An 18165-nucleotide genomic window follows, 5' to 3' on the forward strand; every position below is an offset into this window, starting at 1 on the left:
GTGGCACACGTTACGGCTGGGTGCTTTCAAATACAGAGACTATTCAGAAACTAACTGCTCACCAGAACAACTGGACAGACTCGCTTGGCAATAACCGACTGCACTGTAAACCTCTCATTATCTAGCACTGTGATTGGTCGAGCCAATGCCAACTCCAAACTGTTCCTGTTGGAAAAAAGAAGTCAAGGGACAAACATATTACTGTGTGCTTTTACACTTAGAAGAGCTAGAGCATGGGTGTCAAACTGATCCAGTAAAGGGCCGTGTGGCTGCAGGTTTTCATTCCAACCAAGCAAGAACACACCTGACTCGACTTACTCAATCACCTGAACTGTCTTCACACAGTTGATTTGTTGGACCAGGTGTGTTTTTGATTGGTTGGAATGAAAACCTGCAGCTACACGGCCCTTTACTGGATCAGTTTGACACCCATGAGCTAGAGACTCATAAATGCCTTAAACCTGCATTATTTCTAATGTCCAGCAGGGGGCGACTCCACTGGCTTTAAATAGCAGTCTGATGTATAGAAGTCAATGAGAAAAAATGAGCCTACTCACTTGATTTATAAACATTTTCCTAATGAGTTTGTAGTCTCTCTAGTTTCAAGCCTTCTTCAATACAGCATGATGTTCATTTAGTAAATTATGGTTTCATTTAGAGTCAAATAGACCATAAAGCAGGGGATGCTTTGAGAAGGGGCTACCTTACTAATAACAGGTTGCTATCACGGTGATAAAGGTTTAGCAATGCATATCCACAGCACTGTGTACATTAAAATAGCCACCGTAAGTGCAGTCCATGTTTTCGTTTTGGAGCTTTGACCCGTTAACATTTTTGAATTCATGAAAGTTGATTGTAACATCATGGTGGCCTAAAAATATGGTGTTTAGCATTCGGTTGCACCTGTCAAACAAAGCTAGCTAGCAAGAAAACTATATTTTTTTAATGACATGGTGTATTTGCATTTCATCAACACACGCTCTCTGGTCTGAGAGCTGATGTCAGTATATGTAAAATATATGGAGATGTAGGTATTTAGACGAATCCGGCGAGCCGTTTGTGTGTTTCTCCATCTAGCAGCACCATTACTGCAGTGGAGTTTCCCTCCAGTATGCGTGTGATTAATTGGAGCCGTCATTAGAAGTGAACCTTTTCTGCTTTTACCTGTACTTTTTATGCAGCTTTACTTTTGACAAAAATGTCCAGGACACTGGATAAACTTTGTAAAAAACAACTGAAAGAACGACACAAACCTTTACCTCACGAAGAGCGCCCCTGTCTGAGGCCGTACGGTCTACATGGATTCAAACCTTTACCTCATGAAGAGCGCCCCTGTCTGAGGCTGTACGGTCTACATGGATTCAAACCTTTACCTCATGAAGAGCGCCCCTGTCTGAGGCTCTACGGTCTGCATGGATTCAAACCTTTACCTCATGAAGAGCGACCCTGTCTGAGGCTGCACTGTCTACATGGATTCAAACCTTTACCTCATGAAGAGCGCCCCTGCCTGAGGCCGAAAGAAGAGGTACACCTATAATGACAGCTCCCATTCAATCATGCGTATACTGGAGGGAGAGGCCACCGCAGCAATGGGGTTTTGTTCACTTCCAGTACTTCGCCGGATTCGTCTATAGATATATAGAGCTTTCATTGGGTTATCTTTGTAACTCCTGTGTGCACACCATATTTCAAACAAACTTTGATGATGTTAGGCAGTTGATATAGGCAATTGCCTAAAGGGATACTTTACCATTTCAATCCAGGTCTGCGTCATGGCAATGTGGACATTGTGCTCAGATGAACAGTGTTTGGCATCATCACATCTGCTGATGCTCCCATCTGTGGGGACTTCCACAGAGACAGGCCAAACACTGTTCATCTGAACACAACGCCCATATAACACAGATTGAAATGGTAAAGTATCTCTTTAAGCAATGCATAGGGGACACACAGTAAACAATTATTTCACTTACCTCTCATTAATAACTACGCACCCATAAAAAAGCATTTCTCAACACCCAGGCCCAACAGGAGCAGGTTCCCTACCTGACTATGTCCAGTACTGGAGTCCGTACCACTCTGAATAGACGGTGTTGCTGGGGGCTCTGGGGTCCTCTCTTCTCATTGGCCCGTGGGGAAGGAGGAGGTGAGAATGGGGGGAATAAATCTCCTGGCTCCAACACAATGTGCTCATCGTCCTGAGGAGAGAAGAACAGATTTAGTCGGTCACACAATTTCATTGCTAAGGCTGATTCTGTACCAACTGATCAACAGCAACAGTGCGTTTAGACCTTATGGTTTAGGTTGTTTGGAGGGTCTCAGATAACTTACTGGCTATACCTCTGGTGCACTTTAATGAAAAGAAAAAAAGAAATGAAAGAAATTATGTTTCATGCGTATCAGCATGTGTTCAGCTTCATCCCGCACAATGAGTGAAACGTCTGATGCAGCTTTGCAGCAAACACCACATCCTGCTGCAGTCTCTTAAACCATGTTATGGTTCATGGTTTATAACATCAAAAATGATGTTCACCATTGCAAATTACACTTGAATAAAGATCTGTGGTGATGATGATATAGATCATCAAGTGGTTCTGGCTCAGTGAACATGTGGAACTAATAACTTCAGCAGTCAGTGTGAATGCATTAACGTGCTAGCAGGACAGAGAAGAGCATGTTTCCTGTACTAATACAGCCTTTCAGTATTAATAAGTGATATTTGGAACCTTTATATCAATTCCAAATGAATAAATATTGCAAATAACTCATAAGAAAGTTGAATTAGGTGTATTAAAAAGTAAGGTATAGGTATAATGCTGTATATCAGTAATCAACAAATGACGTGAGCAGACAAAAGACTAGAGGTGTATTGACATCAGCCTGTAGTGGAATCACATTCAGTTCATCTAATACAAAGTGATGTGCACATTTGCCTCGGGTTGTAAATTTGACTTCCTCTTCATCTCAAAACACGTGTGCATGTAATTGTTCCTTTTTCTTCCCTTTTTTTTCTAGTTTATTGTCTTAGTCTGCTGTTTTGGGTTATGGGTGTCTATTGTCCTTTACATCCTTGCTTCACGTCTGTTTGTATGGTTATGTTCTGCCAAAAGTGTAAATCCAAAATTTGTGACACACAGACTAACCTTAATGCCTCTGAGGGATGCAAACGCCTCTTGGCCAGGTCTCAGAGCGATGATGTCATCTTCCACCAGCAGACTGACAGGCAGGTTAACCAACTGAGAGTCACGGTAGGTCCAGTGAAGGGACCATGATGGGGATGAGGGTGTGTACAGATCAGGGTACAGAGATGGAGACCACCGCACGTCACCCACACACCCTGACAGATAGTCTGGAGTAAGAGGTAAAGAAAGTGGGGACGCAGTTACAGAGAGGAAGAGGGGAGGATGACAAGTATGAGTATGCAGACAGTGGATATCATCTCATTATTACATAGAAATGTCAATAAGGAATATCTTTTATGAAAGGTTGTGGAGTCCTCCTTGACCTGATCAGTGTCATTTTGTCTCTTAATGATCAGAACTTTAGATAGACCATCTTAACATTGAGTACTGAGAATCTAACTGAACTGAGGCGGAGACATCCGACTGTTGGAGTCGCGTTATAACCGAGCCGTCTGATGTGTGTAGAGATCTGTGTGCTTTCACTGTAGCAGACTGCTGTTGTTTTCAGGCCATTTAATAGAGATACATAATGGAGCTGGTTCTTTATTATCCCCTTGGGAACAATAAAGAACCTAACTTAACCTTCCTGACAGATGTGCTTCACCACCTTCTCTGTCCATTAGCACTGAATGTCAGAAACTCCAAAAATTGTATTCGGGACAGCCCTACTGCTCATCTTATTTAGGTTGATTCACCTATTAAATCTTTCTTTTACTTGCATGAACATCAAAAGGAATAAATACTCAAGTCAGGCAGAGTCTGTTGCAGCACAGAGCAGTAAAACAAAAAAATAGTATTAAAGGAAGGAAGAAAATCGAAGTAGCAACATTGATACTGCTATCTGGTATCTATAATACCCAGACCAAGTGAGAAGTGGAATAGTGACAAGACCAGAATTTGTTTGTTGCCAGCTGTTGCTTTTGATCAATGAAAGATAAGCCTCATTCCACCGCACTGTGGACACTACAAACAACAGAGCAGCAAGCATGTTGCCACAGAATTCACTGTGGATGTCTCCAGGAATGAGTTAGTGAAGAAGAGAGACACACCAGATTAAAAAGGGATTCTTTTAGACATGTGCAAATGCCATAATTCCTCTCTATTTCCCGTGGTGAGTCAACAAGCCTGACTCACCACTAAGCTGCGTGATGATGCCCTTGAGGCGCCGGACCATCTCACTCCTCTTCAGCCGCTCCTGACGTCCGACCAGCAGCAGGTTCAGCAGCAAGAGGAGGAGAAGGGCTGCAGCGTTCACCAGCTCAATACCAGAGCTGTGGAGGTGTAAAGGAGAAAGGCAGAGTGTTAGAAATAGAAATGCACCACTTCACTCCTCAACAGGCCCAACACACATTTCTAAAGGATCTTGTATTGCTCCATCCAAAAGTGGCTTTTTAAAGTCACATCAAATATTCCAACAGGAATTTTTACCGAATTCCTCTGAGAATCGTTTTTACATGTATGGTAAATGTAAACCCCTGTTTTAATTGCTCAGTCAGAGTCAGAGAAAGGAGAACAGTCGCGGCTAGTGCAAGATCGCCTTGGCACACAGCAAGAACATCGACAGCTGGTGTTTGTGGAGCTGGTGATTCATTACAATTTCTCAGTTCTGTTCATCTTCAACATGTCGATTACTTCTCAGGAAAATAATAAGTGGATGAGCAGTCTTGACATGAGAATGACATGAAGACTCCCTTGCAGAAGCTTGTTGTTTCTATTTAATATCAGAAGTTAATATGAGGCTATTCACCAATTTCAAGGTGTTAAGAGTCTAGCTTCCCCTGAAAAGAATTGAATTTTACAACTTTGTAACTGTTGGATAGTGTAGCCGCACACACATTACTGTTGGGGAAACTGTGGACAGGACTAAAGCCTTCTCACCCGGCTGATGTCCAAAAGTTCAATAAAACAAAACTGTCCTCACACACATGATGAAAGGTGTTTACTGATGCTGCTCGTGAAGTATCATAGATGTTCCAGGAAAAGGACGGTTCAGCTTAAAGAGGACCCCTACCTGCCCTTTGGCTGGCTGCCATGGCAACAGAAGAGTCCCAGCACCACCAGTAGAGTGAGGGCAGCTCCGGGCCAATGGAGACAGGAGTGACGGTTACCATGGTAAAGGAAGCTATTTACCCACTGTTCCTGATCAAAATATGACAAAACATCAAGGTATGAGGAAAATAATATGCAGTGTGTTACACCATGTCCTAACAGTAGCGACTCCAGTGAGCTTCAGCGGAAAAAATGATAAAATTAACTTGTTTTCTATCATAACATCCTAACGGATGGCAATTCTGTGATAAGTTCGGATGGAGGACGTGGCGCGATTGTCAGTCGCTTGTATGCTTTTAGAACACAGTGTTATGTAAGGCATTCAATATGTGAAAGATAATTGGAAAGGATGATCAGGGAACTGCGTTGCTAGATGGGATCAAGGCCATGTGGATCTCTCACACACACACACACACACACACACACACACACACACACACACACACACACACACACACACACACACACACACACACACACACACACACACACACACACACACACACACACACACACACACACACACACACACACACACACACACACACACACACACACACACACACACACACACACACACACACACACACACACACACACACACACACACACACACACACACACACACACACACACACACACACACACACACACACACACACACACACACACACACACACACATTGCATTTCTTTAAACCAATCACAATCATCTTGGCCAGCTCTAAGCTCTGGAAGCAGCGACGATGCCTCTGCAAAGTAGTATTTAAAAGTGCATGTCGACTGTGTGGTGAGACTTTTGAGAAAATGTCAGATTTCTCTGATTTCAACATGTGAAAAAAAACAAGACAAATGATTATGGGCTTTAGGAACCACTGATGCACATTTTTGACAATTTTCTGACATTTTTATAGACCAAACAACTAATCAATAAATTGAAAAAATAATTGACAGATTTATTGATAATGAAAATAATCGTTAGTTGCAGCTAGGGTTGCAAAGGGGTGGAGAATTTACAGTTAATTTCCAGAAACTTTCCACGGGAAGTTAAGCTGGGGAATTCTGGAAATATTCAGAATTTTTTGTAGTCCACAGCCTCACGTGTGTGACCTCAATAGTCCAGGGTCCTAGAAATCCTCTGTGTATGTGATGGAGGAACAGTGCATGTAGGGGGCGTGGCCTCAATAGCAGATATATTCTCAAGTGTACTTGCATGAAATCTGGTTGTTTTAGTCAAGATTATGCTAAAATATAGTTTCCCCAACTATATTTAAAATCTCTTAAAGGCCAACCTTCAATTTTTTAAATTCCAGATTAATTCCCATTTATTCCTAATAAATCCCATTGAAAGTTTCCAACTTTGAAAATTCACAGACTTTTGCAACTCTAGTTGCATCCCTAATGATCAACAGAGTCTGGCCTTTTCCCATCCAGCCACACACCAGATGTCATGTGTTGACTACATTCTTAAACAACAAACATCCACACAAGGATTTAATGGTAACAAAACTCTTTTGAAATAAAAGATATTATATATAAGGTCAGGGTAAGGATTTACTTTTTTAAGGAGGGACTGAAATTATTAAAGACCCCTGACATAACTGTGCATGTAAATGTGTATGTGTACCTGTGCGGAGACTCTTCTGCGTGCAGATCTTTGGTGCTGCTCCAGCAGGCTGTTGAGCTGGTCCCGGAGCTTCACCAGAGCCTGGCCAGTCGACAGGCCCAGACTCACAGCATCCTCCTCCTACGACAACACACAGAACAACCCTTTCAGACTCTGGACCCAAAATAACAGGCATCTACAATCGGACTGACAGGATTATTCCAAGTACTTTGTTAAATGCAATCATGTTTTGAAGACATGATTGTATTTAACAGATTATTTTTAAAATAATATCCATAACATATAAACAGCATTGTTCACTGAAGATGCATAACTTGGTGAGATCTGTGTCAGTATTGAAGGTTTCTGCAGGGTTCACAAAGTTGCTGAGAAGCCCCATAGTGGAGAAAGTGAAAGCCTGGCTCCACATTGCACCACGCTGTACAGTACTATCACAACACTGTACATCCGGTGAGCCAGATGCAACATAGAACCTGTTCTACTGTATGAAAGTATGATGGAAAACCAGTAGCGATGACGATCGACCGAGAATCATTCAATATCACTGTTTCCCCTACCATTACCCCCCCCTTGAAAGTCAAGTTGATTTCAATGAATTGTATTTTCTGAATGGCATCAGATCCCAACAGGAGTCATTTAAGGATCCCTTTTCCCTATTGTTTAGTTCAAGATGATTCACTCTAATTCTTCCTGATTTTTGATTTAACTTTGTTCTGTTTCTGTTGGAGAACATTATTTGGACCTTTGGACAATTATTTAAAAGACATTTTCTGATGCAGAGTGTAGCTCATTGTGTAATACACTGATTTAAGCTGAGTTTGCATTGTGGCTCTAATTTTTGCTGTATAATTGTGATCCTTCTGTCTGGTGATTTTCTTTTTCTCCAAATTTTTTTATTGATATTTGCAGATTTTTAACGCCTTTTAACACTGATTCATTTATCCATGTGGGGATTGACCTTTCAATACGAACCTAACCATTAAATTGTCTTATTAAACACTGGCTGGCACGCTAAGAAAAGAACATTCAGGCAATCCGCTACAGTGGAAACACATGAAAACCATGATTCCTTTCATTTTTTTTTTGTCATTATGCATCGTCAGCACCCAACGCTGTAAACCTGGGGGATACACTGAATATTCTATGCTATTTTTTCACTAGGTCCCAGCAGTATATAACAATCATTGCCAATGCTTTAATTAATTACATCAACACAACCTGGATGTATATAAAGAGCACTGAAGAGAAGGCTGGATTAACCAATTCAAAGAATGGAAGAATTGATTTAAGTTCATTCAGGATTTATCCTAAGCTTCACACTTGACCATGACCATGAGCTGATGAGCTTCTTGGCTACAGAAGCAGTGACGGTGTTCATACAGATCTGATGGTGCTGACTGAAACTCCACAGCATCCTGCAGCACAGTCCACAGTCACAACTACTGCGCTCTTAGTTTACAGGTGTATATAGCGCACCAAAACATTTCAGAACCAACCTCACTGCCTACAGCAGGCAATCAATCAAAGACTTTTGTAAGACAACGGAAAACAGCCCCCTTTGGCAGGGGAGCAAGTTGCTGCCCCGTTTATGACGTGGTATCATCGGATGTGAAACAAAGTGATGGATTTCTGGGTGAAAATTGAACACGTGGAGCTGCAATCTGAAAAACACTACCAATGTTAAATTGATATGAAAACACTTTTCATATTTAATAGTTCCCTGTGGAGTTTTTGACCTCTAGTAGTTCTATGGATTAATAAACTTAAACCTCCTATTAAATAAAAATTAGCCTGGTACAAACCCCCCCTCAGTGTTGTCATGGAGATATGACCTAAACATAAACACTAGAATGTCCCAGGCCTTAAACAGGTTTAATGATGCTGTGAAAACGGCCTGTTTAACATGGGGTCAATGAGAAACTGCTCTATTATGAAACATGCCCCTAGTGGACACTCAGAGAACTGCAGTTTTTGGCACTTCCTGATTGGATCAACCAGGGAGTTGCTGTAATTGGGGCTTGGTGGATCCCTGTTTTGCTCATGAATTTGCATCTTGTTCACATGCGTGCAAGACATGATACACATAGCGATCGACAGGTAGCAGCAATGCACCAGAAAAAGAAGAGAAGAAGAAGACTTAATGCTTGTAAACAATTATTACAGAAAGAAAACACATCAGACACACATTACTGTTCCAAGCGGACTAACTGTCAGAATACATGCTTGGAGGGGATCCTTAAAAATCATCAACTAATAATGTTATAAATCAAAAAAGCAGCAAATCCCCACTTTGGCATTTTTCCTTCCTTCCCTAAACTGCAATAATAAGTAAACTGTGCAATACCCCAGTTTACTCCCTTTATACTCTGCTTTAATAACATTGATACTGCATATATTTATACTGCACAACAGATCATTTTCAGCACCATTTGATTTAACTATTGTATACATAGTATTGTGGCTGACATACTTCCTATCTCTATTTTTCCACATTGGAGCTAAATCTGCACATTTTCATTAACAGTACCGGTTTCTTTCTTCTATTTAAATATACAGAGTACAGAATACACAGAGAGTCCTATTTCTATTGCTCAGTGTTATTGTTCATTGATATAACCTCTTTATATATTCATATTCAAGAATGGAGCAGATGTAACTAAACCAATCTCAATAAAGTATTTCTGTGTAAATCTCATAAAAATGCTGTCTATTACCATTCTGACAACTGATTAATAGAGCAATTGTTTCAACACGTACGTGATTACCTTCACAATACTTTATACTAGCAACAAAAACAAAAGAACATGTTTATAATAGAGAAAGGGGAACTGAGCCATATCTAATGTTAGTGGGAAAGCAACCTTTCCCACTCCCCATGTCACTGGGAGGATGTGTGTGTCTGGCAAGGCTTGCACACACACACACACAAATATGAAAACTCACACACACACATATATACACACAGGGTTCAGCTCTCAGGCTCTACATCCCACACAGGCAAGCTATAAATATCTTCCCTTTCCCAAGAGTTACAAACCCTCAACGAGAATCCTCCAGACAGACGTAAACACACAGCCTTAGTAAAGCACAGCATGCCTACAACCTGAGAAGGATCTAGATTAACCTTGGATGCTCAGTAACAAACCCAGAGCATTTTGCCAACATGCAAACACTACTACTGACAGTAAAAGGCTTGCCGGGTAAAAGAACAGTAAAACTGACAGACACAAACAGGTAACTAACAGTCTTAGTTCATATGTTTAGCCTTCCCCTCAGGACACTGTGTTCAGCTACAGACCAAGAGAAACAAGCAGGACAACTTACACTGCTCTTCTTCCTGAGGAAGATCCCTCCTCCCATCTTCAACACCATGGCAGCCCTGCACTGCACTGCTCCACTAAAAACTGTATTACTGCTGCCGGGCTACAAGGGCAGTATCCAACGACAGCCGCGCTACGTGACGAGAATCATTACATTTCAGAAACAAGCCCTCAAGATGTGAATGAAGACCGAAGTGGAGCCTGCTCATGTCTACAGTCAGGAGAGAGCTGGAGGTGCTGCAAAACCTCACCCAAATTTCACTCGTCACTGGGCTGCAGACAACAGAGCCCAGCGTCAGTGCACGCTGCCAGCTGGACTTTAATTCAAAAACACCAAGTCTGGGTGCCTCTCTGGCATGGACTGAGCTTCATTCAGTTCAACTCAGTTCAGCAGCTGGCTGGGAAACTAAAGCAACAAAACCCGGACTACAGAGAGAGAAGGGTGGGCTGAAAGAGGCAGGACAGAGGGGGGGCTTTTGATGCAAGGAACAATGCCAACCTGGCCTGTATAACCCTGGTTATGCTTTTTCCCCACTCTCGCCAGCTTGGCATATTTTGCAATGATGTAGGGATGCATCCAGAAAAGCTAAAGAGAGAGATGGTAAAGAAGATGTAATGAAAAAATCATAACCACAATTATAAGTGGAATACAGCCAAAATGATGGAGAAGAAGTTTTTAAAGTGTTCAGAACATTTTAACATCTACAATTTCATGGTACATAGACAACGCCATCTGCTGAGGAAGATGTGTGATATAACCCACAGCTCCACAAGATCCAATATCTTACCATAATATAATAATAAATCATAATCTGATTTCAGCAAGAATGTTTTTTTTTCCTTGATATCTCAGTTAATGTATGCAAAATACAAATAAAATCATCAAGTTCCTGTCCTGAGACGCGATAAGAGCACAGCTCATCGCGTCTCGCTTGAAGTTTAAAATTTTAACTTTTCAAGCAACATCGTGTAAAGCTGTGCCACGACAGCCAATCAGCGCTGAGATTGTGGTTAGCGCCATTAAAGTTCACCAGTTCAGTTAAACCAGACTGTTCCTGTGGATATAATATAATGGATATAACTATGGACTGTGGATGGCAGCAATGTGCCTTCAGACATCTAGTCTGCCAGAAATCCAGAAGAAGAAGAAGAAGAAAGCCGTCAGTGCAGAGTGAAGCTGATCTGATCTACAGGAGACCGGGCAGCACATGTACAGCTACAGAGGTTCAATCAACACAATTACAAATCTCAATTCTCTTCTTCCCCCGCGACCCCGACAGGGACAAGCGGTTGAAGATAGATGGATGAATGAATGAATTCTCTTCTTTAAAAAGCATTCCGATCCCTGTTAGCACTAGCATAACTTCCATGTAGCACAACAGAGTAAGCTGAGCCGGGGCTTAGCTTCAGTTAGCTATCCGACTCGGCTGCTACTTGCGATTGAAGCGATGATCAAAAATGTGACAAATGTGAGCAAGAAGCGCGATACTCCATCGCTTTTGGTGTGAATAGAATAGAATAGAATTACTTTAATGATCCCAGACTAGGAAATTATTTTGTAACAGCAGTAGTGGGTCAGCAAATAAACACTTTGTACATAACATAAATAGAATCCAATATATACATAGTGTATATATGCAGTGCACAGTGTGCTATAAACAATAAACAATAATAATATATACAACAAAATATGCAAAATATACTATAACAATAATAATATATACAACAAAACAGTAGAGAGAGCAGAGTTCTCTGTCAGGCAGAGGTGAGAGAGTTATTATAAAAAGTGATGGATTGTGGCAGGAAAGATTTCCTGAATCTGTTGCTACGACAGCGAAGCTGAAGCAGCCTTCTGGAGAAGGTGCTCCGCTGTCGGACCAGTGTGAGTTAAAGAGGGTGGAGAGGATTATCCATGATGGATAACAGTTTTTTCAGTGTCCTCCTCTCCACCACAGCGTCCAGAGTGTCCTGTTTGCAGCCAATCACAGAGCCAGCCTTCCTGATCACTTTGTTGAGTCTGTTGGTGTCGCTGGCTCCAATGCTGCTTCCCCGACAAACCACAGCAAAGAAAAGTACACTGGCCACCACAGACTGATCTCCAACATCTTGCTGCACACGTTGAAGGATCTCAGCTTCCTCAGAAATGCGCGGTTAAGCTGCATTTACACTAGGGGCGACAGACGCGACAAACACGACAGGATTACATACAAAGTCAATGTACAGACGTGACTTTGAGACTGGCGAAATGTTAGGCAATGACGCTATAAATGGGCAAGTTGAAAATATTGAACTTTTCAGGCGTGTTGCACGACAGCCAATCAGTATTGTTGGATGGCAGCAACGTGCCTCTACAGCTTCGGAGGTTAAATTACTGACGATCTGTTCTCACTAAAACACAACAGCTCTTTAAAAGCCACACACTTCATCTGAGAGCTCATTCCTGTTCTTTTAGAAGCATTCAGACCTGGTTAGCACTAGCATAGCTACTCATTTAGCACAACACGCCCGAGCTTAAGGCGGCTACTCGTTAACTGCCTGTCGCTCCAAACGTGTCGCTTGATCATATAATGATAAATATGATCACGCGACACATTCCTCGCGTTTCAAGCGTTTTGTCACGTCTGTCGTGGCCCATGTGAACGCAGCTTTACACTGCATTGAGTCAGACATAACTCCTTGCATACTGTAGACAGCATTGCATTACACAGAGAGGCCTTACTGATATGAATGGAGAGGACTTAATATCAGACACACCTGTTTGTATAATGCAATAGAGTTAAACAGCAGCACAAAATGCCGTTTTTAAAATGATCAACGGTGAATCAACAGTTCTCTAAAACAGTTTTTAAAAAAAACTGAACATTGCCTTCATGAAGCAGGAATTACTGCTGTTGGATCAGACTGCATTCTTTTTTAGCTAAATCAGGAGTCAGCAAGCTTTACTATCAAAAGAGCCATCTTTAGCCAAAAAAATCAGCTATCTGTCTGGAGCTTCAAAACATATTTGAGCATTAAAATGAAATTAACATGTCTATTAAATCTAAATTAGCATGTCAGCATTACTAATAGTCAGTGGTGGACCCTCAAGGCCAGCAAGGCCTTCTCTGCTGGCCTAAACATAATCAGGAATATATTTTTTTGATATATATATTCTTTCCACAAATATGTATTAAATTGTTCCCCATAGTCTATACTCTTCATTTCATAGCTTTCCTAAGTTGGTTGCTCTGCTTCCAGCCCCGGGTCGAGGTCTGGGGGGGCTGGCGTTTATGTTAGAGTTTTTAGCCAATCATTATTCAGCTATCATGTGTTGCCAGAGTCCCAAATCTGCCCTTACGTCTGCAGAAGCAAGAGTGCAGGCGCATGGTAGCTTAAAGTCAATGATAACGGACCTGTGGCATTAACCAATCAGCGTCAAGTTGGGTTCACTGGCGCCTGCTAGCAGGCCTACAGCGTCATCGCGTGCACGTCTTTTGATTGGATACGCGCTAGAGAGCGGCAGAGCTTAGCAGAGCTATGCAAAGCAGACCGGAGCGGATATGTCAATGTGAGAAACGGGAAATAAGGACATTTCTAATTTGTGTAGCGCGACAAGTTGTTTTAGTTTATTCAACCCACAATGGCTGAAGGAGGCGAAGATAACGATTTGATCGCAGATTTAATTACAACGCCATTCTCTGGAAAAACTTTTCAAGATAAGCTAGACACTGTAAAGAGAGGCCGTCCGACCCCGACTCTAGCAAGCCTGACTCAGCATTATTCAAACACACTTGATCTGAGTGAGTACAAAGCACTTTGTTTTATTAGATTCGTATGCCTTTTCACCATTTTATTTAGTAATGTTAAATATATATTAACAACCTAAATTGGCATATATTCTGTTAATTGTTTATTTTTCAATGAGCAGTGTCAGTGTGTGCGTCCAACATGTTTCTATGACACTGCTGGTTTGTGTGTGATGATGCGCTTTGTATCAACTTTGTATTATACCTTAAAAGCCTTTTATTTATTTCTGAAATGATGCCTTTGTGTGATATATAATGGCGCGTGAGCCCGTGGTGGAATACATGGAGCAAATGATCGTGACAGTACAGCTTATGGTTGAGTTATTTTTGTATTTTCGTTGGTGACTTTTCTAGCTTTCTTTATTTTGCTGAGTTAATATTATTGTTAAAAAAATATATTAACGGATGTTTCTGTGACGCTGCTTCGGCTGCGACTTGATTGGTTGGTTGATTGAATTGATTTGACAGTGCGCTCTGCGCTGTTTTGTGAGGAAACGTGTTAAAGCTCATACTGTTGGTGGAGTGAATACAACTCAGTAGAGTAATTTAACTCTGTTGTACTTGACTATATGTTAAGGTGATGCAACGCCCAGTTTTACTGCGTTTTGGTCTAAATGCATAATGTGTAGAGCCATGGCATCATAATTATGGTTTTAAGAGGTGGATTAAGTCTGGTAGGGCATCGCTGCAGGCGCAGGTCTGAAATGCACGGCCCGCCACTGCTAATAGTTCCAAATGAGCATTTATTAAAGTCGCAGTCAGCAACATTTGTTTGATCATATTCACTGAAGCCGACCCTATGCTCCAATAACATAAATCCTCCGGTTTTAGAAAGAAAAATACGTGCCTCTACGAGCATTTAGAACCTATTGTTTGTTTTGCAAAAATCATCCTGTCCACGCAGTTCACAGTTTGTGCAAACGCCACAGATCCCCCCTCCCCCCTCACGCATGTTACAATATCACAGGCACACACCTCAAGCTAGGCATACGCTAAATGACGTTAGCAGTTGCTATCTAGGAGCCAGCCTACCTCCATGTAGTGTGTACTCCATGCTGTTTATGGATGAGAGAAGAAACGGGTGCGTTCACAGGAATCTGGTGCACACGCACAGACGAGCACTCGATGGGAGGGAGTGGAGGAGCTTGGTGGTAGAGGGGGAGGGGCGTGAGAGTTGGAAACAGAGTCAACTCAATCTGCTAGACTTGCCGACTGTAGCTTTAATATAGTGATGTTTGTTGACATTTTAATGGCCTTGTCTTTGCAGAGGGGCATATCTTTAATTTTCTCAACTATGTCAGTTTTGTGTTTGAATAGATTTTTTGATATTTTAATGAAGGCATCTTTCATGTTTTCACCGTAACTGAATGGCTTTCTACGCCTAACTATCTCCTGCACTACCATGAAACAAGCAGTAGAAGTGGAGTCTGGAGATTTGATCCGTTTGAATTACTTGTTACATGTCAAATGTTACATTTGTTCTGATTTGCTTTTCGCGGCAGTCCTGAAATCATCCTGAAAATCTTTCTCTCATCCTCAGCCGGATACTCTTCAGCAAATGCAGCGTGCTCATTCTGGAAATGTCTGTCTTTCTTTTTTTTGATGTTTCCTCACTACAAATCTAGCATACTGGTAAGCCAGCAGCGTTGGCGCTGAAAGCATTCCAACACCATTCAATTCTCATTTTCGTCTCTTGAATTGATTTCTTGCACTTCCAGCTAGTCTCTGGAAACTAAACAACAATAATGAGTTTCAGCAAAATTTTGAGGATTCACAGGGCCATAGATGTGCGTATGACTGAAATATTATGTAAATGGATAATGTATGAATCACTATAGGCCTACAATGATAAATGAAAAAGTTAAAAAATAACTGTTATTTCATTCCATATAATTTGTTGTCAAAGCCACAGGAAGCCATTGGAGGGAATAGCACTAAAATGTTTGAAAATGAGTGAAAATAATTTAAAATACCCATTAGATCAGAGGTGTCAAACTGATCCAGTAAAGGGCTGTGTAGCTGCAGGTTTTCATTCCAACCAAGCAAGAACACACCCATGCATTAGATGATCATCAAATTGCTTGTTTTGTTGGACCAACAGAATAAACACACAGATATTCAATTGATTATAATGTAGGACAACAAAAAGAAGTTAATTCTAACATTTCAGAAGCTGCTACCATCAAATACTGATTGACAATTAAGATAGCTGCCACTTGACTAATAATTAGCTAAAACTGATTACTTAGGAATACAGTTTATATTGGCTCGCACATGAAGTGAGTAGAAGAGATGGAAGAAAGATGATGTGCGTCTGCTGAACTTGTCTGACTATATACACCAAAAGCAACTCCCAAACAACCACAATAGACTTAAAAGCAACCCTTGGTCTTAAGCTGACTGGATTTTAAAACCATAAGTGTGTATAATAACTTGTGAATTTAAGGTTATTATAAAAGTTAGGAAATCATGGCTACAGCGGCTCACTGAACACAAAGAACCACTTGAAGGCACCCAGTGCTGTTGGGCTTATGAAAACAGTTGTCCTTCACGCTTTTTATTACTGATGCATTCACAGTGTGTTATATAAGCACCATACCATAAATACAAATATCACTATACATCTGACATATTCATTGTATCACTCAACCTGTGTAAAATCAAATGTGTAAAAAGAAAGGTGTACTCTACCTCTAAGACTTCTAGGGCATTCATGTCTCCTTTAGAAGGAGGGTGGCTACATGCTTCTGACTGTACTGTTGTGAGTTAAAGATTATATAACACAACGCAGCACATAGGTGGGAGCACTGAGATAGACGAGGTACAAAGCTTTTCTTTGAGCCTCTTGAGCAATAGGTCGGTTGTGAAATGCCTCTCCTACGCATCTATGTTTAACTAAGGAAGTTTGATCATTGAACCCTTCAGATGGGTTTAGATCAAGGACAATGAGCGTTCGTGTGAAAGAGCTAGTATGGGAGAATGTGAATTGATACTGTTTTTCACGGTGTGGACTAGGGATACACCGATATGGATTTTTTAGGGCCAATGCCGACACCCATTTTTTTTTTTCGTCAGCATTAGTGGATACTAAATTTGCTCCAACAATGATAACAAATGTTACAAGTCTCAATTTAAAAAAAAGAATTGAACTTAAAAAAGGCGTCTCCAGCAACACGGAGATGCTTGCATCGGCCGATACCGATACACCTAAAAAACGCAAATATTGGCCGATAATATATCGGTCTATCACTAATGTGGAGCAAACAAAACCTGATAATTACAAAGCAGTGTAGCTCTGAAATTTTCTTTGCTGCTGGTGATTTTACTGGATGAGGATATGAAGATAGCCATGGTTCATTGCAGCTTGGATCTAATCCTCATATGTTTAACTTTTGTTTTATCAGTTATGGGAACACTAGTGAAGATAAAAGACACGTTCTGGAGAATTCTCCAGCTTAGACAAACTCGGTAATAATCAATGACTTTGCAAGCTGATGAATGGTTTCTCAATTTCCACACCCTAGTTTTGCATGGATGTCAAGATTGACACTGACAGTGTCTCGAAACTTGATATTTGCAAAACATTTAACTCTGAAGTTGGGAGGGGCTCAGTGTTTCATCTGCAGGTTGTGTTTTTAGTGTTACTGTTCAACTTCAAAGTTTACAGACTTTAACTGGGTTGGACTGTTGACAAGAGTTGCTACAATGGACGGGCCACATTACCTACAATACACACACAGTGTCACTTTCCCCTTGTAGTGCAATCACAGTTACTGCATTAGCAATTGTGGTTCAAAGTGGTACTTTTACAGTCTCTACCTGCCTGGCCTGTTCTTTCATCACAGATGGTGTCTGAGACAGCTAAATGGATTGTTTTGTAAAGTTCTACGTTGCTGCCATAGACTGTATTAAGATAAATGGACATATGCCTCTACGTCAAGGTCCGTTCTCTCAACTTGATCCAATCGTCCTCGCCTACGGGAGTCGCCATCTTGTCAGACTTTGACTGCGCCTCATTTCCTTTTCCAAAAAAAGGGCATGTATGTGACGTTGGGGGGATCTGACTGACATTTACCTCAGAGGAGATGTGAGGGCCAGAGGCTAGCTGTCACTCAAGAGGCCACAATTATTCATAAAAAAACCTAAACATACAGACTAGAATGTTTTTTTGTCCCAGGCCTTTTTCCCTGAAGAGTACCACAA

At 41.2% G+C, this 18165-nt stretch overlaps 1 protein-coding gene across 2 annotated transcripts in view; it reads right to left on the reverse strand.

The window, feature by feature from the left end:
• The window catches only part of tmem94 (transmembrane protein 94), a 45043-nt gene that overhangs the window by 22617 nt on the left and 4261 nt on the right, over positions 1-18165 (reverse strand). For both annotated transcript variants that reach the window (XM_083932823.1, XM_083932822.1), the window contains exons 3-8: positions 6858-6977; positions 5194-5321; positions 4317-4453; positions 3144-3349; positions 2047-2198; positions 63-165 (exon numbers count right to left, since the gene is read on the reverse strand). In XM_083932823.1, coding sequence (XP_083788949.1) covers positions 63-165; positions 2047-2198; positions 3144-3349; positions 4317-4453; positions 5194-5321; positions 6858-6977 — 846 coding nt within the window. The remainder of the gene's footprint in view (positions 1-62; positions 166-2046; positions 2199-3143; positions 3350-4316; positions 4454-5193; positions 5322-6857; positions 6978-18165) is intronic.

This window comes from Echiichthys vipera (assembly GCF_963691815.1).
Source record: "Echiichthys vipera genome assembly, chromosome: 18".
Lineage (NCBI taxonomy): Eukaryota > Metazoa > Chordata > Actinopteri > Perciformes > Trachinidae > Echiichthys > Echiichthys vipera.